The sequence below is a fragment of the Ascaphus truei genome, chromosome 4 (genome assembly GCF_040206685.1).
Source record: "Ascaphus truei isolate aAscTru1 chromosome 4, aAscTru1.hap1, whole genome shotgun sequence".
Lineage (NCBI taxonomy): Eukaryota > Metazoa > Chordata > Amphibia > Anura > Ascaphidae > Ascaphus > Ascaphus truei.
This window is the reverse complement of record NC_134486.1, coordinates 84,704,654-84,729,108: the sequence shown is the minus strand read 5'-3', so window position 1 is coordinate 84,729,108 and position 24,455 is coordinate 84,704,654. Positions and strand designations below refer to the sequence as shown.

The 24,455-nt window shown below is 41.9% G+C and overlaps 1 protein-coding gene across 1 annotated transcript; it reads left to right on the top strand.

The window, feature by feature from the left end:
• The first annotated feature begins 6,999 nt into the window (after positions 1-6,999).
• LGALSL (galectin like) lies at positions 7,000-24,015 on the top strand. Its single transcript, XM_075596126.1, has 5 exons — positions 7,000-7,416; positions 10,239-10,307; positions 13,548-13,636; positions 14,508-14,685; positions 22,316-24,015. Exons 1-5 carry the CDS (start codon positions 7,384-7,386, stop codon positions 22,457-22,459), a joined length of 513 nt encoding a protein of 170 aa, XP_075452241.1. The 5' UTR covers positions 7,000-7,383; the 3' UTR covers positions 22,460-24,015.
• The last annotated feature ends 440 nt before the right edge of the window (positions 24,016-24,455 follow it).

Below are 24,455 nucleotides of genomic sequence, written 5' to 3'. Positions count from 1 at the left end.
ACTGAGGTGATGAAAAGAACTCCACCATACACCCCAGTGATACTCCTTGGTGAGTTTCACCCTAACCACCTCACTATCCCAAAAAGCCAATCTCATGTTTCTCTCCCTCAGAAAGCCCAGCCCCAGGCCTCCCAGCCTCCCTTCCTATCATACCCACATATTCCTGAGAAGGGCAGTGAACGTCTTGTGCAAACACGCACGTCGACATAACATGAGACTGCATGCTCTCAAGCTCTGCTTTGCAACCTGCAGAGGGTCCAGTCGCCACTCAATCCTCCTAACACATCCTTCGCGCCTCCTGCGGTCTTGACTGTCACCTGCAATCATCCCGCACCAAACCTTAAGGCCCCTGGCCTGTAAGTCCTCAAGCAATCCGGCCTCTGCCACTATTGCTTGAACCTTCTGCAGGCCAGCAGATTTATTGAGGGACATGCTCCTGTCCTAGTACGTGCTCCAACACGTCCACCAAAGCTGTAACATTGATGTCCAGAAGAACAAGAGGGTGCACCATGTCCTGTGGACCACTTTTAGAACCATACCCCAAAAACTCAACCCCCCCAAACCACTAACCTCCTTCTTCCTGGCTAAAAGTTATTCCCACACTCAACCCTCTCTTATAGTATCCTGTAGCATCTTTTAAGTTTGTAATCTGCTTTCCTAATAGGAGAGACTGGAAACATTATTTTGTAAAAACAAAGCAAGAAGACTGTTTTCATGGAAACTTCCAGAAGAGGAAATAAATCCATTTATAAATTAATGTATTCAAAGATTATTTTGAAATAATTAGCCTTTCATATGTATGATATCAGCAAAATGGATGATCCCAAATTAATTATGTAAATTGGACAATAACATGCATGAAGATATTTACCACGCCACAACAAGGCCGTGCTTTTCTCACTTGTAAACCTAGTAGAAGATAGATCAGCAAAAGGGAGTGTTGTAAAGACCTGGGAACTCCCATCACATCGCTAACAATGCTGTAATATAGGCACAGCCTTAACCCTGTGTCTGCTGGGGAACGCAATGCAGGCTCTGCCAGAAGTTATGCGTAATGTTACCCATCCCTGCCTACAGGGGCAATGCCATGATTACAGGCCTTTCACCGTTAATTAGCAGAGGGGAGGGAATGTGAGTTTTTTGCTTGATGCTCCCATTATGTCAGCATCTTTGTGACGGAAAGCCAGCAAGACAAGTTCATATCTCATAAAGTATTGAGGAATGTGCTATGTATGGCATGAACAGTAAATTACTTTATGTACAGGAAGCACAGACGCGTAAAAACAAAGGGTAAATAGAAACAAAGTGAGCATACCAAGCATAGGATTTCTGACTAGTATTATGATCTATTATCTAGTACAGGGGTGGGCAAACTTCCTGCGCTGCACCCCTCTGCCTGTTTTCCCCCAATGTCGCGCCCCCCTTACCTTTTTAATCCGGCATCAAATGACGCCGTGGGGTCACGAGATGTCACATCACGTGACCCCGCGGGGTCATATTGCCATGGCGACCGCAGTCCGAAACCGGCTAAAGGATGTGGGGCCTCTGGAACCGCCGCACCCCCACCCAAAAATAATCTTGCGCCCTCAGTTTGCACACCCCTAATCTAGCAGATGTACACAATTTAATGGGGCAGTAGCTGACCATAAAAAAATGTTTTAACAGTCAAATTGGCTTCCTTAAACAAACGTATCAAACCTTAAAGAAAATATTTGGCTGCTTTAGGCTAAGGCCCCGCTCCCAGAGTCAGTGCGCCCGCACTGCATACAGGCGGTGCGCTGACATACACAGACCGCGATATGCGGTCTGTAGGGAGCGGGAGGTGGGCGGGAGGGGGAGGCTTGACAGGGAGGGGGGCGTGGCTTGAGCGGAGGGACCCGCTACTCTCTGAGCAACACACACACACACACGCAGGCACTCATACACACACACACGCGCACACACGCAGGCACTCATACACACACACGCGCACACACACAGGCACAAACAGACAGACAGAGGCAGGCACTCACGCACTCAGGCACACATATACACACATACAGACAGGCACGCACGCACTCAGACACACACAGAGGCAGGCACACACGCACTCAGACACACAGACAGGCACTCACGCACTCAGGCACACTCATACACTCCTCCCCGCTCCCCGAAGCCTTTCCTCCCGAAGCCTCCCCTCCCCATTGGCTCACAGCCACACCACGTGACGCGTCAACGCTAGGAAACGCCATTCTCTTGTGTCTCCTAGCGGCTGACGCGCCACAGCGTGTAGTGCGTTGTGCCGCCAGGGGGGACCGGGACCGGCTCGGTGGGGATTCCCCTGCTGGTGGGGAACTCGCGACATGGCCGCCCGCGCCAACGAGCGCAGCGGGACCGAGGCTTTAGTGTATTTGAAAATGAAGCATCAAACCATCTTCTATCGGGCCTCTGAATGGGGAAGTGTTTGTCATTCAAGAGCTGCCTTAACCCTTATCCCACCCTGGCCTTATCAGAGAGTCAATGAAGGTAAGGAGGAGAGAGTAGGGGCTCTGCATGTGCAAACTCTTGCTGACCACATATAGCCAGTGGAAAGCAAACCTCCCCCAAGTCTTAGCTCACCATGTTTACATACTAACCTAAAAACATTAATTAAAAATACTCATAGGTGTCAGATTGTGATTTACAAAAAGCACCAGTCACTCATATTTATCTCCTTACACACAGCACTGTCACTAGTGCACTTTGATTCTAGGAGGAACTGCCAAGTGAAGGGGAATTTCCTCACAAATATTTCTTGTAAAGAATAGAAGTAAAACCACCAACCTTAAAATTGCCTACAGTTTGTTTTCTTCTTCAAATACTCATTTGAAGTAAGAAAAATAAACATTGGGTCACTTTTCTGAGAGAAAATGGCCACCGTTTCATAGGTGATGGAAAGCCTACGAATTTACAAGGCGTGTGTTAGTACATTATAGGAGAGCAGAACAGTGCGATGAGGCCTGTTAGAGGCCTTTGCCAATAATATAAGGAGGGGAGCGGGACAGTCAGATATAACTGCTAGTGTTGGGGTGCTTCACTTATTTCTATGAACTTTTCACATTCCTTAAAGTCAAAGTTTGGAGGCCTCACACTTACAGAGGCAGCAGCCTACAGTAGCCCTCAGCCCGGGGCGACATGCCGGTAGAGCTAGGCTCCCCAGTAACTCCCCACCCCATTGTTGTTGCTCCTTACCTCCTAGGGCCGTCGGGTTGCTGCGACGAGCTATGGGAGGTGAGTCTTTTGGAGGGTAGGGCAGGGCAATGGAAAAGCATTCCGTGCCCCACTGCTGCAGGTTTCCCTGCCCACCCCCTCCCTTTTTGTTAATGTTACCTTTTGTTATGATTGTGCTTAAAAAAAAAAAAAAAGGAAAGTGAAAGAAGCATTTAAAAAATATAGTAACGAGAAAAAAGATAATAATGCTGTTTAAACTCAAAACCAAAAAAACCCCAAGAAATAAGATGTTATAGTTTTCTTAATTTGAATATGTTGGGGCAGTTGTTGCCTCTGTCACGGCGTACGGTTTGGGAGGTAAGTGCTGGGTAACCTTGCCAAACTGGGCTCTATGGGATGTTAATGCCTAGTGGTGGCAGTTCTTGGCACGTGGGCAGGGCTCATTGTGCTTTGGGTACCTGCGGCCCATTCTCGCTGTTGATGAGTCACCTGAGTGGTCCAGGCTGTGCGGTTCTTGGCTTGGGGTGTTTGTGGACCATGGTTAAACACCATTGGCTTTTATTAGGTTTGGGGAGCAATCTGGCAGGGTTGGCACTTACTGTTGTCTGATATTGACATTTAATGAAAGCCATAGCTGTTTAACCTCCAGATCTTTGTGTGCAAGTTTTATTTATGGGTATGTTTTAGGGGTGGGTAGAGTGGCTCGCAGGCTCTGCGGTCAAGTGTGTTGGCTCTTTAACAGGTACACTGTTCCCTATTCTTTTTCACAGTAAGGCTGAGATCCAATATTTGCTTGTGTCATGGAGCCTGCCGCTGTACTTTGGGGATTCTGTTATGGCTCTTGTTAATATGACAAATGATAAACCTATAACATTACTTTGCTTTCCTATGTATGAGATGGCCTCTTAATTTAAGGTTTTTAGAAGGTTATAGGCTAATGGTATTTTTACAATTTACGTACAGGGATGATTCTTTGCCACATCTCTTCTAAGGCCAGACTTAAAGATAACACAATACAAAGAAGACGAAGAAATGTGAGAAGGTAAGCAATGCCAAAAAAGTGGAAGGGAAGTAAATACAATAGCTTGTTATTACATAAGGATATACGTTTTTGAGCTTGCTAAGACTGTGTATGTCTAAATGTAAATTGATAATGATATACCCAACACACTGGCGATTTTGCAACTGCCTGGAAAAAGGCTGAATGTGATAAAATAATTGCAACTCATCTACTTAGCAAACTCTCAACATGAAAATATGTATAATAATCAAGATAAAGTTATCGTATCGATACTTAAAAATATCTAGTGTTCAACAGAAGTGAGGATTTTCTTACCAGCAAAGGATACATCTAAATGATTGCAACTCAACTGAAATAAAATGCACACACACACAAACACACACAGATATCAGAAAAAAAAACATTTATATACATAAATTTATATACATTGTTTCACATTCATATTTGTACTTGCATTATAACAGGTCAGTAAATTAGATTCATTTCAGGTCAATATTTGCACAACAAAAGACAGGGGTGCCTTTTTAACTTGGTAGGTTCTGGCAATTTGCTGAATGGACAAGACTAACTGCAGTTGCTTCCTCTCATACAGAGGTAACAGGAAGGGTTCACAGTTTTAGTGTTAGGACCTGCATTTTTGGCTTACCTTGACATTTGGTATCCAGGCTTACGACGCTTTGGCCAAAGGGTTTAACTAAAAAAAACAAGTAATTACTATTATTATTGAAGTATTTAAACTTGATACTTATTACCATATATGTTTTGTCAATTTGATGTAGCATTGGGCACCCCTGTCTTTTGTTGTATACATTTGCCACGCTCAGTAGCACTCCTTTTGGCATAAATATATTCATAATGTGGTCGGTGTAGGAGTTTGAGCTTCCTGTGAATATATGTGTTTTAATCAGTATTTGCACAATACAGTATAATCATCAGTGACACATCTATATATTCAAGAGATAGTATGGTTCATAAGCTCTTTATAATTTTTTTTAAAAAAAACATCTAAATGGTAATGTATAGAATTAGATCCAAAATGGTACAAATACTAATAAAAAACCTCCCAGATCATTTGCAAGTTGTGCTACATTTTGACTAGGAAAATATTAAAGGCATATTATATTACAGATATTAATGGTATTGATGGATGTTGTTGTATATCAATTTATCAGTTAGTAAGTCCCATGTACAAAGTTCCAGTAGCTTTATTAGTCTTGTAATGTAGATTCTTTGCACATTTTGATACCTGCACGTAACCAGCGTTCCGAGTTCTCATAGATTAAATAAAACTGTACAGAGCTTGTGATCCCTCACAGATTTCATATTTAAGTGGACTGTGTCAGCACATTGGGAAAGAAGCATATATATTGTACATAAAAAACCTGTGACCTTGGAAAACTCTCTACATCATTTCATTTATGAAAACTCATGTTGGTTTCTGCAAAGGTCTCACATACTACAATGAATCCGCATGTCATCTACTAATATTTTTAGATCGGTTTATTAAAACTGCATTTTAGGCATTCTACAGTGATTCTTATCTATTACATGTATACACATGAGACTTTATTAACCCCTGTGCTGACTAAGGGGCCTGCAAAGCATGTGAAAAAGAAATTGTGCAGAGGCCTCCGAACTGGATTTCATCTCTGAACAGCCCTCCACTGTCATCAAGGTGAGGAGAGACAGGGTTTGGCCTGAAAACTGTGGAGCGCCCACTAAAAATAAAAGTGTATTTGTTTATTTATTGCATCTTACAGACAAAAGTACAAACATGTACCTTCATCAGGGAGATTGCACCAACCACAAAGCAAGATGCGTTGTAGTTCCTGCTATCCATGCAATACTAGAAGAAGATACATTTTGCTACAGTAATGTCAGCTATAAGATCCTGACGTTTTCTTATTGCACATGGCCTTAAAACAGAACATTTCTACTATAACTGAGATACTACAAAAAAAAAGGTGACACTACCTACAGGGGGCAAAACTCATTCCAAATGCACCATGTCTGCTTGGAGATGTTCCCTATTGCTTATAGCTTCATTGGCCCAAAAGACTTCAACAGGCAACTTCAACCAAGTTATTCCTTTAAAACTAGTAATGGAAGTGTGGTGGTTTCGGGGTGCAGGGTAGAAGCTACAGAGTATCACCATGTTATAACTAAAGAACAATTTAAGAATAAAAAGGGTTTATTTAAAGGGTTATAATTAAAGAACAAAGGGTTTCCCATGTAAAGGTTTGCCACATTCTCAGAATGCCAAATCCTTCCTATTTCTCAGGAAATACTACCTGATACTTCCTGATAAAAGTCGCTATATACAAACCTATGTCAGTATAAGATGAAGCGATCTCCCTTGTTTGTCTCCTAAGTTTCCCTCGCCAAAGCTTTTGTGTGTTGGGCTGTATGCTTTGGAAAATATAAAAAATGGAAAGTAGAGCAATATGAGCCATGGTTTCTTAAACTATAACATAATACTGCATACACCTTTTGAAAATAGAAGTACAGAGACTCTTCTATAACAGAAGAACCATGCATGCAGGACCCCAAGCACAGAACCACTGATTTTTTTTAAATACCCTTACCACCCATGCAAAACTATTTATTTTGGCCAACAACCATGATGACCCATCCTAACTCCTTCATAGATGGGATGCTGGGGCCATTGGTTTTGACACCTTGTGTGAGTCAGGCAGCTTTACCAAACTGAACTAACCTGTGCCCCCACCCTGCTCCATGCAAAGGTGTGTGTGTCTGGTCTCGGGGCAGGGCCTGGAATGTGCAGGGCTTTTGCCACCAAACATGAGCAACTCCACATACAGAAGCTGCTGCCCTGCCCAACCAGGGTTCATTACAGCTGTGCACACAACGGGGTCACTCACCTGCACTACCATCTCTCAACTAGTCTCCTCTGGGTGTACAGGGGATCAGTGCCGGGACCTACTTCACTCTGCACTGCCCAGCTCCTCCTTCTCCACCTCCCCTGCCCCTGGCTGGTGGGGAGCTGCAGACAGCCAGGTCAGCCCAGGCGCCCTTCTCCTCTGATCCCTTGCTGAGCTGGGCTCAGACCTGCCCTCCCTTACTGCTGCTGCAACTACCACCTCCTCCTTCCCTCCCGGGATCCAGCTGATCCAGTCTTCCTGCAGCCTTTTAACTGTGCACTTCTCTACAAGATGGCGGGATTCCTCGTTGAAAGGGAAGCAATGGTAAGTCACATCATGCAAACATGTTAATATAAGAGCAGATATAATGCACCATGAATAAAGCATGCACAGTGTAGGGTTTTTGTTGTTGTGCCAAATCCGATCCGCCAGCTCCTGTTTGCTTGTGTCCCTGATGATCTTCTGGCATGCGCTGCCAGCACTGACCACGTCCTCACAAATACCTGTTACTGCTGGGACGGGGACTGGGAGCTTATCGCATCCCTGCAGGAGCCCCGGGGAGGCAAAACTGGCAAGGTGTCCAGATCACTGCAGCTGCAATGCTCCAGGGATCCAAAGAAGGAATATATATATATATATATATATATACACACACACACACACACACACACACACACACACACACACACACACACACATTCATATACATGCATATTCTCTCTCTATACACACACACACATTCATATACATGCATATTCTCTCTCTCTCTCTCTCTCTCTCTCTCTCTCTCTCTCTCTCTCTCTCTCTCTCGCATTGCATGCCTCTGAAAGCATTAATAAGAACTACATCTTTACATATTCTACCTGCTTCTTGCATGGGGGCGGGGGAGATTGGACCTGCATTCAGAATCAGAACCTAGGAGCTGTCCCTAGGCAGCAACCTATGTCTTATTTAAACAATTCGTTGAATCACATTACATAAAAGCAGCAATAATGTTCTTGCATGTAAGAGAGCACAATCCTCATTTTCAAGGACCCCGTTTATGGAAACAAATAAGTCATGTTGTTTTTTTAACCCTTCTGCGGACAGTGGATCTTGCTTTTGAATATCAAAATGACTTCTGATTCTTTGGAATCCCAAGTCTGTCCCCCCTCAAATCCCAAGAATGCTCTGTGTATTGTGGTGTATTTTCTCTCCTTTAATAACGTCGCAACTTAATATGGCATACATTATTTTCAAGATATTTATGTATCTATATTTGTATCTATGAAGCACTAACCATGTATTCGTTACTAAATGGGCATTAGGAATACCTGGAGTTTAAACACAAGTGTGTGTAACACAGAACAATACATTGTAGGGAAGGCTTGTTACCCTCTAGAAAGATCTTACACTCTAAGATATTTATATATGTGATATTTTTTTATATGATATATATTTTTAGAACTTTTTGAGATGATTACAATTAATGACTTTTGTTCTAACACTAAAACAAGAAGTCCAAATACCCACAGAACCCAGCTTGGAGTCCCATGGAAAACCACTGTCCCCTAAGGAACTTTTGTGAGGTCGCAAGACTCCTACCCTTAGTGCAGACGTGACAAAAGGTTTCTGTACCAAGAGGTGACTAGTCTAAAGGACTGAAAACACCAGGAAATGTCAAAGAGAAGAATGGAAAGAATCAAAATAAACAATGTTGTTGAATCAGTAGTTTCCGTTCAGGGTCCCCCTAAAGAAGGTTAAAAAATGCACAGAATATATATTTATTTGGCTCCCATAAGTGGTTACAGTTGCAGTAGCCCTGATAAACACACCTAATGTTGTCAAACAGCAAGAGAAAAACTCCTAATGTGGAGGAGGAGTCACTAGTGTGTCATGAGCCAACAGGAGGAGGTACAGCACACATACAACATTCCAATCATGGTCATGGTCTGCCCACTTGTGACGCTTTGAGTTACAGTTTGAGTTGGTCCAAAATGTAATATTTACAGACTAACTTTTCAGTTTGTCTTTATTGTATATTAAAAAAAAAACCATTGTGTAATAAATTAGTAATTGTAGCTTGCAGGAAAAAAATGAAAATAATACTTGCAGGGATAATTATAATTCAAGTGTAGAACATGTACCCCCACCCTCTAGCAGATGCTGCTTCAGCAACAGGTGTTTGTGGTGCGCATACCTGTGAGGGTACAGGAGAGCTGAGCTGTCTGCAGTGAAGTGGAGACCAGGACAGGCTTTTGGTGACCTCTGATGCTCTTTCTCTGGTGATCAGCGCCTCCAGCTTCAGTGGACTCCAGGGTTTCTGGAGGCAGTCCCCACCAAAGCAATCATATACTCCCCTGCCCAACAGACTGGAACTCAGGCAGGAGTATGTAGAATAGAAAGGGTTTATTAAGCAGTCACTGCAGATGGTTCAATACAGCGGATGCAGGGTATCAGAGGATTCCAGGCCTCTGGATGGTGCTGGCTCTTCCGTAACGCAAAGCCACTGATTTTCCTGTAGCCAGCCAGCCTTGAGGGCCTGGCTGGCTTCTCACTCCCAGCCAGGAGGAGACGGCCCACACACTTCCACTCTCTTGGAAAGGTGGGAGAAAACTCTCTAAATTTGGCACTACCTCCTTGAGGAACCAGAAGCGGAGGGTTCAAGGTCTGTACCCTGATAGGCTACACACAGACCATGAGTCACCACCATCACTGCGGTCACTCAGAGAGGAGCATGAGGGGTGTAAATTACCCATAGGATAGCCTGTCACAGCCTAGACTGCTAAGGACTTATGTGACAGGGGGGTAAGAGAGGCAGGGTGGACTAACCATGTTACACAAGCAAAAATACAGGTTTATTCAATTACAAGAAAAAGTAAACGTCCTTCTCATAATTTATTAATTGCTTTATAACCAGTGAACATTTTAATTTTTCATTTTAATTTCATTGTTTCATCTCTGCGATACCTTGGTTAGTGCTTCTGATAATTTCTTGGGGCCACTCTTAATCTCTGCTTCCACAGTTAAGCTTGGTGTCAGCAAAGAAAACGCCTCACTTGTAACCACTTGACATAACAGCTCCCACGAGTCCTATTGTTCAGATACTGTTTTTATCTTGAATTAAACATCAACCAGCAGTGTGTCACAATTGCTCTTTTCTGCAGCTAGATGACAGGCGTTTGAAAAGTCCCCTGGCATCCCCTGTGCAAGCCGATGTCTATTTTCCACGCCTGGTAAGTAAATGATTGTATTATTTCTCATTGTAAAGTCATGCGTAAGTGAGAGTTATTTCATCTCACGGGATGGAATTCCACCCAGGACCAGTGACTAAGGACAGTGATATGTTAAACAGGTAAAAACTAGGTAACGTTTTGGAAAAAGAGATGGCGTTTAAGAATTTCTTAACTATTTATGCATGTATATCTTTATTTATATACATAAATGTAGACATTAGGAAAAGGAGTCCCTTTGCCAAAGAGCTTACAATCTAATTGGTAAGTAGGAAGAACTTAGACAGTAAGTGCATCTGCATGTCTTGCACAGATCCTGCAAACATATTCATTCACTCCATTTTCACTTACAGTAACTGAACTGCAGGCAGGGATCCTGGGTAACGACATGCAAATGAATGCACTGGGCATGTGACATTCAATCTATTTTAAGTATGGGCTTTTATAGTGCATGAAACAGCATGTACAGCAAAGGCTGAGACCAGGAAGCACAAAATCAGAGCTTTGTTACTGATTTTGCATTGTGAAGCTGAGAGCGGTTGCAAGTCAGACAAAATAAGTTAATTGTGCCTGGGGTTTAACCACTATATGTGACAATGATGTGAATAAAGTAGGACTGAGCGGCTGTGGGAGACATGCAAATAGACGTGGTTGCTCCACCCCCATGATAAGTTAAACACACCTTCCAGTTAAGATACAGGACTATAATAAGGAAGTAAGAGCAGTAAAATTCATCCTAAACATGATGAATTGCCTTCTAGGCAATAAAATACTGAAGTACCACAGCTGCAAAGCCAGAGCAGGAGTAGAAGCCAACGTTTGCCATCGGGACGTTTTGATACACACCTCCCACAATGTCTATATACTGTACAACGTCAGCATAACATTTCAAATAATGATTTTCAAATACTTATACATGAGAAATTTAAAAAAAAAATCTTTTAATGCATCAAACTTTTTACTCTTTCAGTAGCCAAATCATACCTGCCATGTAACCCCAGGTCATCAATAATCATACCGCCAAGGTTTTGTATTCCCAAGTGCTGTGTTGTTATGCGTTTTAGTATAATAGAGTGAGATGAAAAGATAGACCAGCCTGAATGTCCATCACACTACTGGAGTCATTTTGTAGTCTGTGAAGTTGGTTTACAGTCAGTTTGCAGGTATGCAAAATATCTAGTGACACAAACAGCCCATGGACATTGTCACGGGCCATGCGATTGGTGTGACAGTGATCACACTGGATACCACCGCACCATTGACTGGAATGGAGAATGCAGCAAAAGTCAGTTGGCAACAGCTTGACCAAGAAGTGTCAAGTCTTAAAAGCACCTTATGTCTCCATCAGATAAGTGGGGTCTTGTTATCAACGTCTCCCTGCTGAAAAACTGGTGAAAAAACCTGATCAATCAAATGAATCCATTGCTTCCAGGATATTTATTTCCTCTGATAAACTTGTTGCGGTTCTTATACCAGTTTTGTACCAGTTTTACAGAGCGAGACTGCATGACTAATAATAAGAGATGAATGGGTCATTAAAGGGGCAGTCCCTCCTACTCTGTCCTACTAGAGTCCTCCTGTGCCAAACATCATGATTTTCAACTCTGAGTTCCTGAGATACTTACCGGGGAAGTTACTGGATTTAAATCTCCCTCAGGGGAAACAAAATGGCTGCCAAATATCAGGTCAATAGTAAACCGCAGCATCCTTGGTTGTGGTTCCTATTGGATAAAGCAGGGCTCGTATTGTGACCTTACCTTATTCGAGAATGGACACATGTTCTCTGAATTAGCGGGGTAATTATATGCAAAAAGTTAGAACTACATCTCATTAACATAGTTGTAGCATAATGCTGCATTATCTTCCAATTACGTGACATTAGTTACATTTTAGCCTTACTCTGATCCAGGCTCTGAAATAAGCCTTTAGCTTGAGATAAGAAAGAGAGGAGAGGGAAATAAAGCTGAAAAATAATACTATGTTAGTTAAATTGCCTAAATGTGGTGGGCAACATGATATACTTAAAGGGCTGCATGTGACAGGCAAAGGGGACATTGCAGGCGTGGATAGGAGCTTCTCCGCCCTCTGCTTAGCTGCTTATTGTATGCTGATGAATACTGTCCCACTACTCTTCTTACACTGGGAACTAGTAATAAGCACAGGAGAGGAGCAGTATGTATCAGCGCACTGTCACTCAGCAGCTGATGGGGTAGGGAGAAGCTATGATCAACGACAGCTGCATATTCACTTCCTCTGCACTGGAGAGAGACAGCGGGCTACTGGAATGGCCAGCAGATGGAAGACTGCCTGTTGCCCACCAATGATCTAGACCAGAGGTGGCCAACTCAAGTCCTCAAGGGCCACCAACAGGTCAGGTTTTAAGGATATCCCTGCCTCAGCACAGGTGGCCTAATATCTGGCCTGTTGGTGGCCCTTGAGAACTGAAGTTGGCCACCACTGGTCTTCACACTGTGAAAGTCCTATTTCAGGGTCTGGATGTGAGTAACAGAAAGTTTAGGTATGAGCTAACTGACCTAACGTTAATTCCCCACATTAATCTTAACAGACTTTAGTGGATAGAAGATTATATGACAATGCCTCAGTTGCATATCAGTTGCATGTCATTGGTACTAATGGCTGTTACAGTTAATGCTAGGCTCTTGACAGGAGAAAACATGACTTTGTTTTTGTTATTGTCCATTGAAGATACACCATTAGTGTTAACATCAAGTTACATTACTTACAAGAGCTTTGTGGATCTGATCCTAAGATGAAGCTTATCGCTGTTTAACAAACACAGGTGTTAGTCCCCAGCCATTCTCTGCCCGTTCCATGGAACAGAATGCAGGGTGCACATTATTACTGTTGCAGTACAAAGCTGCTCAGAGTTAGGCGTTTATGCTTAGCATTGAAAACCTAGTAAATTGTAAAAGCAATGCTGAAAACCTTATAGAAGACTCTCTATGTTTTATTGCTCTCACTTTGCTGCATGTTCAATATATGTTACGTGGAACTGTACTATAATATCCTTTTCACTGCAAAGCAATGCATTGCAGGTCCCTATGGAAGTGAATGGCTAAAATAAGACCTATTATAAACATATCAGCCTGGGCAGAAGTATTGCCCAGGTATTATTAGTGTATTGATCAATATATTTGGTTAACAAATTATTAATATAGCATTTGTGTATATTGATTTTGTACTGCAGTAAACCCCAGATGTAACCCCTTGTTATTCTTTCAGACGGTTCCTTTCTGTGGTCACATAAAAGGGGGGATGAGGCCAGGGAAGAAGATTCTTGTAATGGGCATCGTTTGCCTGAACCCAGAGAGGTGTGAACACAGCGTCATCAATCTACTATGGATCTGTTTTCATTCTGCTGTGTTTGTAGTGTGCTACCAGCGTCTCTATGCAGAAGTAGTAATAGTCAATGCTGAGGAGTTCAAACTGGACAACGAGGTCATGTACTAATGCTATAGTTAAAGAAGCTCTTCCGTTTTCTGTATTCTTTTTTTAAGTTTGCAGTGGACTTGATTAACCATCCTGATGGTAAACTAAAGCAAATTGGTTTTTGTCAGTTAATAGTTGGCAGTAAAAACAACCCAAACTCTGACCTAAACAAGCCACAATCTCACCCCATATTTACTATGAATCTCTCTTGTTGTGTTTGCTGTATTGGGGTAGAATCTCCAAATCTACATAACACATTCCCTGTTGGTCAATTGAACGCCATTCAGTTGTTGTTGCAGAAGGACACTGAGCCAAAACATCTGGTCTAAAAATGATGGGAAAACCTTTAGTCGATTACATTGGGGAGCAAAGTTCTACTAATTTGGGCATTTGTGCCTTTATTTAGCATTTGTACATGAACCTCAGAGTAGCTGTGCATGCTGTGATGGATCTGTAGTTCCCAACACTCGGTCTTGGCTGCTCAAACTTTGGAAGCTAGATATTGTGTCTGTGCTTATTTCACCATTCTACTGCATTTACCTTACCACTTGCTCTGAAAGGCTGCTCCATGTATGTTAATCTTTCAACAACGATGTACTTCCTCCTACTTCTCTGAAGTATGTCTCCCTCCAGCTGTCGAGCATGATTTTCTTCTGTTCTTTTTCTCAGAGAAATACATCTTCCTGACTTTGTCTTGTTGATGCCCTTGAGGTGTTTGAAAGCATATCATGTTTGACTTTTTATTTACAACAGTTTTGACATCAGTCTGACATGCGGAGACTCCGAAGATCCACCAGCCAATGTGGCCATACAGCTGAAAGCCGAGTTCACCGACAAGCAGCTGCTGAGGAACGCATGTGTATCCGGAGAGTGGGGAGAAGAAGAGACACCTATCCCCTACTTTCCCTTCATATCAGATCAGCCATTCAGGGTAAGTAAACACAAATAGAGACCACTGTTTTTATATACTTGGATGGCTCCAGATGCAACTTAATAGTTCTCATGAAACTCCCTAGCATAATGAACAGTGAGTTTTGAAATAGCATCTTGTAATCACAGGTAAATGGAGACATTTGTGTTTGAACAAAGCATTGTGCGTGTGTGCATTGCAGAATGTTTCAAGTGCATGGTAGAAGGCATATCCATTGTATGCGAAGGAAATGTGAACCATTTTCTCACAAAGTTCTACAGACATATTTGTTCCAAGATCATGTGACTTCTATTCCACTGATCAGATGCGTCACATTTCGGCCTGAATGGAAGAAGTACATAAGATGGTAGTAATACATTTAGAACTGCACTAGGATGGCGACATGGAGAGTGCCACTTCTTATGCGGTTTCTGTAATAGCATATGGGCAGGGAAATGACTAAAGCTGCAGTGCCCACTTAGCAGATTAGTTGTGTGTTTTTATAACGAGCAAATGGGAGAAGGAATAAAAGAATGAATAGAAGTGCAACTTGTTGCTTTAAACCATCACAGTCAACAAACCAGAGATGCCAACGTCCATGGACCCAAATCAGGAAACTTTGTGGATCCGGGACTAAATTATGACATTTTAATGGAAAAGCACTGCTTTTTCTATGAGCCTCTCCATTGAAGTCTATGGGCGATTATGCTAAAAAAGGAAAGGGACTGACTGCAAATATATGAGAATCAGTGAGAATTGGCAGGTGTGACTTGTATTACTGGCTCTTCTTGGGAAGTCTCAAAGAGGGGAATGTTGAGAGCTGAGTTATGGTAACTGAAGCAGCCAAAACAGAAATTGGGGGGCTGGAGCCAAATAGTTCTTTCTCCATGAGAATCATGCAAAAGAAAAATAGTTATAAAATGGTGCTTAAATCTATAAATCAGTACAGTGATAGTGCCTAAATAGTGCACTTAATACAATACAATGGTGATAAGTGAAACATTCAATATAAAATAAATGCAGCTACAACCCTTTATGTAGATTGTTTTTCTCAATCCAGAAAATGTGTCCGATGTCCAGGATATTGGGGAGCGCAGTGGTATGTGTACATGGAAAAAATAAACACAAACCAATAGTGCAGATATGTTTGTCAATTGATTAATCTTCAATAGGTTCTTTAAGTAGACCCAAAGAAATTTGTACTTCAAATTTCTTCTTATAGATGTATACATAAAGGTATCTGAACGGGATCCTCGGCTGGTATTAGAGGCGAAGTAGTAGACAGACTGGTAACCACAAGTGTGTCCTTCTGCCACCTTTTAGTTTGTCGACAATTAGCTGTTTCAATTTCAATTCAGTTACAAATTTCCTTGGGTCTACTTAAAGAAACTATTGAAGATGAATCAATTGACAAACATATCTGCACTATTGGTTTGTGTTTATTTCTTCCATGTACACATACCACTGCGCTCTCCATGAGAATCATAACAGTATGCATATATGTGAGTTTTACTATTATTTCTATAGGTGAGTTTTACGGAACCTTCATACATATTCTGTTTCATATGCTGCATGTAATGGTTTGTAGTTTTCTGTACAGCTAGTTGATGCAGATACAATGTAACTTTTTTAAACATTACCTAATTGGTATATGTATGAGAAAATGGGGACACAGAGAATTTTGCATTGTTGAAATATGGTTATTTCATTCAACATTTTTTTCCATAAGAAAACAGATGACATATTTGTTCAGATTTAGTCACACATACACAGTGATGTATTTTGTAATATTTCACATAGTTGCATTGAGTCCATACATTTAAGGGGAATGTTTACAAATAAATCATAAAAATAAAACATATTCTGCATCCAGGCTCACTTGTAGCATGTGAGAAGATCCATGTAGCTTAATTCAGCCCCTTTTTAAAGCACACAAAGTCATTCTATTTTCATCAACTTTTAGTGGGGTTACCAGAAATATAAAAGTACTTTCATGTAGATTATGATAGGAAATGTCTCTTGTCAGGAGAATTTGTGAGATGAAGGTACTTTGTTATGGGGGGAAGGTAAAAAGGATTCCCTTTCTAAGGGTGCAGTGGAAGATGTGTCTTACTCACTGTGGCTGCTGATGAAAATAGAGAGCACACATTCCCTTCCAGACAGGAACAAGCCAAGGGGCATAACAATACCAGAGAAGGGCAGGGGGAGAGGGCTAAACCAATCTCAAACTATGAGTATTGGGAAGTTGCCATGGCAACTGACCAATGGCTTGTGTAAATGGTATTATTTGTAACAATAATGTTGCAATACACAGCAGCTCTGGCTGCTTCAGATCAAGAACTAAACATGTAACTTAGGCTGCGCTTATAGTGCCTGGCGATGGCGACACGACATTGCTCCAAAACAAATGTATTGTCGCCGTCGCAAGCGTGACACGACGGGAGCGACGTCGCGACCAAAAATTTGGTAGCTAGTCAAATTGGATTTTTCAGAGGCTGTCGCCACATGTGACAGCCTCTGAACCAATCAATGGCCAGGTCGCCAGCGACATCACTGCAAAGCAAAATTCAACTTTCGCAGGTGGCGATGGCAACGGGTGACGTCATGCGTCGCCGTCACTATATGCGCGGCCTTAGCTGGAGAGAGATGGCAGTCTGACAGCATGCAAAGGTACACAGAAAATAAACGATCCTGTTCCAGGACAAAACACTTTAAGAAAAGGTGAATATAAAATTGAGAGTTCTCTCTAATCCAGTGGTTCTCAACCTATTATGAGCAGGGGCTCCCCTGAGGAATTTTTTAAATCTCAGGCGGCCCCGGTCTTTGGACCTCACTCATTCCTTCCTTGCTGATACAAACACACACTCACTCTCACACCCTTGCACAAAAAGCCATCACATTCTCCTCCTCACACAAAGCCCTCACTTCTCTCTTTCCCACCACCTTCCCACACTCCTTAAACATGTCAGCTGCTCAGCGGGTGCATTGTGTATTGTGCTGGGCTGAGAGAAGCTGATTGCAGCCGTTATATCTCCAGGCAGCGTGGGAGGCACCCACTGGGACTTTCCCTTGGGGCCGCGGAAACTCTTGGCAGGGGGCCACAGCGGATCAGGGTTCCCCAGTACCCGGGTTGAGAAACACTGCTCTAAAGTATATTTTTAGTATATCATATCCTTATGTAGCCCCCTTTCACTATGCTTAAGTCTGTGTCCATAGAGGGTACAGCCGTGCGGAGGCGCACGGAGGCTGAGGGAAAGCGGATGCTTGCCCTGGCCATAGTACGCACGCCATCCGGGGGCGTGTCTATGGGCGGGCCAGTGACGTCACAGAGCTGGTTCGCCCTCATTGGGCGAACCGCTCACGTGACCGCCTTATCGCGCGAGAAATCCGTTTTGACTGATTTGACGTGCATTGCGCGCCCGCTTCCGCGCGCACGCACACTGTATAGACGCGATCACTGCCTTTAGGCAGTCTGATCGCTCAGGTGCGGACGCGTCCGTGCGGTCTGCCCGTGTATGGACGCAGCCTAAGGGAAATTACGTGGGCGACTACACGTGTAGGTTGGGTACCTGCCTGGGTACTCCAGTACTCAGGTGCTGCTTGCAGCCGTGTGTTGAGTCGGTCCCACATCGCGGGGCCTCCAACAATCCCCTCACGCCTTAGCCGAGGAGTGGCCCGCGTCACGAGCTCCAGCCGGAGCTCTGCGTGACAAGCGTACCCATTAATCAAAAGAGTCTGAGATAAATAATACATGTTCAGGTGAATTCCATAGAGTCCTCCTGAGAACCACATATGCAAATACTTTCTTGAGCAAATTCCTTTGCCTGGGGCTGAATTTAGATTTGATTGATAGCAGAGAGGCTGGAAAGAAAACATACTATATACTTGCACTGCTACTTTCTAATTAGTTGCTCTCTCCTCTCATGAAAGAAGAATGTAATGGCTCGCTCTTTTATTCACCTACTTTCTTCACTGGAACATAAATTGCAGAAAGCAACTTCCTACCAAAATAGGAGTCTTATGTAAAGGCATTTACTAGGATATATAATTTATCCATGGTTAGAAATGGGCTTCTGCTTCACCGTTTGATTTAAATATGTATCATACTAGTCTTGGGAGGGAGGTCAGCGATGGGGTAATTTGTATTCTATGTGTTATTTATATTTTATATAGAAATGACAGTGTACACCGCGCTATATATAATAACATGAATAGGCAAAATTGATACTTTACACTCCATTTTCAGTACTTTAAATTATCACTGGATTTTGAATATCATATTGTAGTGTATGTCTTTATTTATATAGCGCCATTAATGTACATAGCGCTTCACAGCAGTAATATACATGACAATCATATAAATAACAAATAATATAAATAACACATAAAGGGGAGAAGTGCTTCAGACATAAAAATAACAGTTAGGAGAAGACGTCCTGCTCCAAAGAGCTCACAATCTAATTTGTTGGTAGGAAGAACGTACAGACAGAGACAGTAGGAGGGCGTTCTGGTAAGTGCGTCTGCAAAGGGCCAAGGTTAATGCATGAGGTGTTACTTATCAGCCACTGAGCTACTCAGGTGCTTCCTTAAAAGATGGTGCTGTTACCATCAGTCAAAGCCTATGGCATCTGTTCTATATGCAGTGATGCTGATTCAGCCCCATCCGTTGGAATGGGGATGGAAACTCTCTTGAGAAGGAGAATCCGGATTCATGGCATATTGAATAGGGACAAATAGGATTAGTCACTAGCATTTCCATCCCGCACATTATGAGATGTATTCTGAGGGCTATACTATAAACTACTGAGCTCCACTTTCATTTGTGTGGAGTTCTAGAAGCTACTGTAACAGCCAGTGGAAGCCAGATAACCCGGCAGTCTACAATCTTCTTGTTTAAAAAGGAATCGGATTCTATTGTGTTCTTGTCAATTAATTAGAATGTTATCTGGTAATTATTGCACTTTACCTACAGTCTCTTTAAGCAAATTATGCTGCCATCATTTGCCAAAGAGAACATGAAGAAGGAAAGACTTTGGATGAGCAACCCCCCTGCAAATACAACAGTTTGCAAACAGTTTTATCGCAAAAAGAGATTAGGGGAAGGTTGTGTAAATACTCAAAAGCATTTGGTTACTATGGCGATACATTGAAAATACTTGTCTGATTTCCATGGAAACGGTGGTGTTAATCACTATTTAACCTCTAGAACAGGGGTGCGCAAACTTTTTAAGCCATGCCCCCCCTGCCCTCTGACATATCCTCATCTGCAATGTCGCGTTGTCATGGCAACACGTCGCAATTTCACGACGCATCGTTGCTATTAGAAGATTCAGGATAGAAGGTAACAGGCAATTACAGAAACTGCCCCCCCCAGCAATCAATTAAAATGTTGTGGGGAAGAGCGCGTGGCCTCTGTTATCTCGGGGCTCTGTTTGGCGGTCCCCTTAGAAATTAGGGGGGGCGGGGACCACCCAGTTTGCGCACCCCTGCTCTAGAACATAACTGTTTACTTTGGTCCTGGGAAGGACAACCTCTTTCAAGGAGCAGTCCTTGCGGCTATGCTCTAAAAAACAATAGGTTTGAAGCAGGCTGTCTCTGGAGCTGAACCGCGTGGTTTCAGTTCTGGGGACCCCCCTGCTTCCTGAGATACTTACCTCTGTATGGGGTGCCTCTCTTCAGATTAAATTCCCCAGTCACGCTGGGCAACAGGAAGCCGCAAAGGATGATGTCATGGCTTCCTATTGGCCCGCTTGACACAGGACTTTTAAACCACCATATTGCGAACCCACCGGCACCCCATATGGAGGTAAATATCTCTTGAAGCAGGTGGTCCTTGTAGCTGAAATCAACTCGGTTCAGCTCTGAAGACCATCTGTTTCATACCTATATTTTAAAAAAAAGCATAGCTTCGAGGACTACTCATGTAAGAGAGGTAATCCCATCTCTGGCGTTTCCCTTTTGAGTCTTCTTCTTAATCCTCTGATAGGGAATGAGCGCGCACAATTCAATCAGCTATGGACAGGCTCAGATATTCTGCGGAAACCATATATAAGTAACCTTGTATCCACATAAATAATGTCCGGCGTCTCTCTTTTGCTTTGCTGTATTGTGGATAGTGAATACGATGCCATCCTTAGCCAAATAACTAAAAGGGGAGGGCACATTTATAAGTGTCCAAACCAATGCGCTGATTGAAAGCAACATATTTTGCATATTATCAGCTAAAAGGTCAATTAACAGTCTGTTGAAAATAAAAACATGCATTCTTTGCAGAACTCAAATGAGTAAAAGTGTCTACATATGAGATAGAATCTATTGATTGTGTTATCATTTATTTTGAAAACAATATACAATAATTGTATTCCATAAGCACATGATCATACGTACAGCAAACCTGTTTGGAAAATGTTTTTTTTCTTCTTCTGAGCTTCTGATTTGGGTACCTGTCAACAAAGGTTTTACTCCTCTTGCCTTCCATGTTACTTTGAGAGAGACAGTATAGATAGAGCGGGTGTTGACTGCAAAAAAAATCGTGCTCAGCATATAGAGAAATCGCACTGAAGGGTGTAAGACATGAAACCGTTCCCATGTCTCAGTTTACCATGTTCACAAACTAACTTCAATATTTTTTGTAATCAGATGTCTGATTTTATGGATAATTACTCAGGGCCAACTTTAATAAAGACTGAAGTAGCCGTTTTCAGATGAAAATACCCATTGACATCATTGGGGATTTCCGGCCAAAAACTGGCGGAACGGCCGCTTCTATCTTGATTGAATTTGCCATTTAGACTTAACATGTCACTGGCATTGGTTCCTTTTTGTCTCAGGAGAGACTGCACCTTTAAATGTCTTACAAGAGGGGTTATCCAGCCTGGGACTCTGACTAGTGCTTCCCTTGGAAGTATATGGGTACTTTAAAATATTGAAGATAGGCAACGCAAAGCACAACGGATTTGTCAATAATCTAATTTATTTTAAACCAGAAACATCACAACGTTTTGACCTAGTGGTCTTTATGAAGTGAATTGAAGTGGCATGTGACATGCCACTTCAGTTCACTTGATAAAGATCACTGGATCGAAACATTGTGATGTTTCTGGCTTAAAATAAATTAGATTATTGATAAATCCGTTGTGCTTTGCGTTGCCTATCTTCATGTACTGCTGGAGTCTCTGCAGGCTTCCACTCACTCGCAGGTGCACCGCTAACTGTATTACTTTCATTTGCCAATTTTGTTTGGTGTGCAGCGTCTACCTTATCTCATACTTTGAAATATTGCACATGAAGAAATGACAACGCTGATAAGATAACATTCCAACACATAACACCACAATTAATGGGTGTGCCATGCACTGCTTATAATCAGTTTAGTTTTGTACAGTATATGCATTATCCGTTTTCGTATTATTTGATTACATTTTCTGAGAATTTGGGGGTTAAAAACTAATCTGTTTCTGAATCTGATCCCAAATACCTCATATGTTATTTTGTGTCGGAAAAAAATGGAAAACGAAAAAAAAATCTAAATATTTTCTTTTCAGCACACATTTTTGTTTCTGAAGTAAATATATATTTACTACAAGGAAAGTATATTGTAGTCAAGATGCCCTGTGTCTTACTTGTTGTAATGCCTCTTTTCTTGTTGCAGGTAGAGATACTTTGCGAGCATCCACGTTTCAGGGTGTTTGTGGACGGACATCAGCTTTTTGATTTCTACCATCGTGTCGAAGCACTATCGGCTATCGACACCATTAAGATCAGTGGTGACCTTCAGCTCACTAAACTTGGTTGACTCGTCAGTCACAGATCTCGAAACCAGATCCAATGCCACCAGCAGACTGAGAGCAGCTACAGCCACATCAGGACATAAAAGCGGAAACAATCCACTCTCTTGTCACAACTAATGACCGTGTGGTCACTGCAGAGAACAAAAAGCTGCTGGAAAATAAGCACATTGAGCCAATTTTTAAATCTAAAGACAGTGTTGTACATCACAGATGACTATCAATTAAATCCAATTGTAGTGACTTAGTTCTTGGTCTGGACTACGGCAGCTCTCTCTCCCCTTCCTTTAAGGAGCAGGTCACCTGCTTGTGATTTTTAAAATTTTTACTTGAACTGTTCTTCCGGAGTACATCTTCCATGTTTTTATCATCTGACAAATGGCCACATGCATTGTCACTGCAGCTAGCCAATGAATGAAGGGTATGTTGGTATGTACATGATGTTCCCCTCATTGATTGGCTAACAAGGCCACTGCCCCCTTATTTGATTGGCTGTCCATGACATCAGCCATTTTTTTATTTTTCGCCCAGTAATATCTCTTTAGTCAGAGTGATAAGACTGCTTCTTTAACCCAAAGCTGCCAGAGGGGCTCGTCACACATGGCTTTGAAGTGCACAGTAGTACAAATGTGCGAAACGATCAAAAATACAGACGCAAAACGTTTATTCTTTTACGTCAGTTTCACCCAGCCTCAAAGTGCTACAAACATCACAAAAATGAGTCTTAATTTTGCAATTTCACAAGCTTTCGTGAACTATCACACGTGAATGAAACATGGTGTGTGCACTATTTATATTGTCGTCATTAAGCCAGTCTTTCGATTTTATAGCACTTTAGAGAAATTCTCAAAGCGAACTTGCAATGCCCATTGACTCAATGCTTGGCGAACCACTTGCAGCTTTTGCGACTGAAAAAGGGGCAAATATCTGCGGTTTCATGACATTGGGCAAACTGTTTCGCACATCTCTACACATCGGGCATTTCGCTTCGGAATGCATAACAGTGACAAACCTCTCTGGTGTCGAATTCATTTAAAAACAATTTTAGCACAAAGTGCTAAAAACCAACGTCTAAACAAAAAAAGGTTCTGCGTGAAAACATTGTTTCTGCACTGAAATGGATTAGCACAGCACAATAATATATTTATATATATAGTCAGGGTATTTGCATAGAATGTAGGTGATGTTTCTTTGCACAATGTGTGTCTTAACTTATGTAAAGCTTCCATGGTAGATTATTTATACTCCTCGTCAGTAGCATTAGAACAATACGCAATATTATTTGTCATTGAGACAAAGTGTTAAAAAAAAACGTTGAATGTACTAATGTGCTCTTGGGTAAACAATCATTCATGCATCATCTCATGTACTTCAGATATTTATAGATATTTTGAATATAATCAGCTAGACAGGTTGGTTCTGGGTACGGAATGTGATTTTTCATGCTTTTTACATTTTTGTAATGACAATTCTGCCATTTTGTAATTTGCTAAGAACTCAGACAGTGATTCCATAGGAACGTCTATTCTGTATAATAAAAATAAACTTGATCTGGTATATTTAATGTTGTCATTAAGGAGATGATTTAACATGAAATGTGATGGGCAGACACAGCAGCTAATACCGGTACGCGTGGTATTATTTTGCTCTCATTTTAAAGACTGCATTGTTGAAAACGTTAAGAATGTTTTGATGTGAAACTGTTTACGATACATCAGGGATAATAAAACCGGTTTATTAATAATAATAACAACATCATGAGTAGAATAACAGCAGCATTCATCAAAAAAATGTGTAACCGTCTTTTGCCCAAGAAAATACAAATTAGTAAGGCCACAAGATTTCAGTTTTACGTCTCAGGGGGAAATGATTTTATCACATTGCAGTCTGAAGCTTCCTGGTTTTATTTGGTCTTTTTTAATGCCAGAGGGATAAGATGAAGACCATCTCCTGTCAGAGCAGTCAAGGTAATGAGGCCTGTTACAGGTTCATTTTAATATTTCT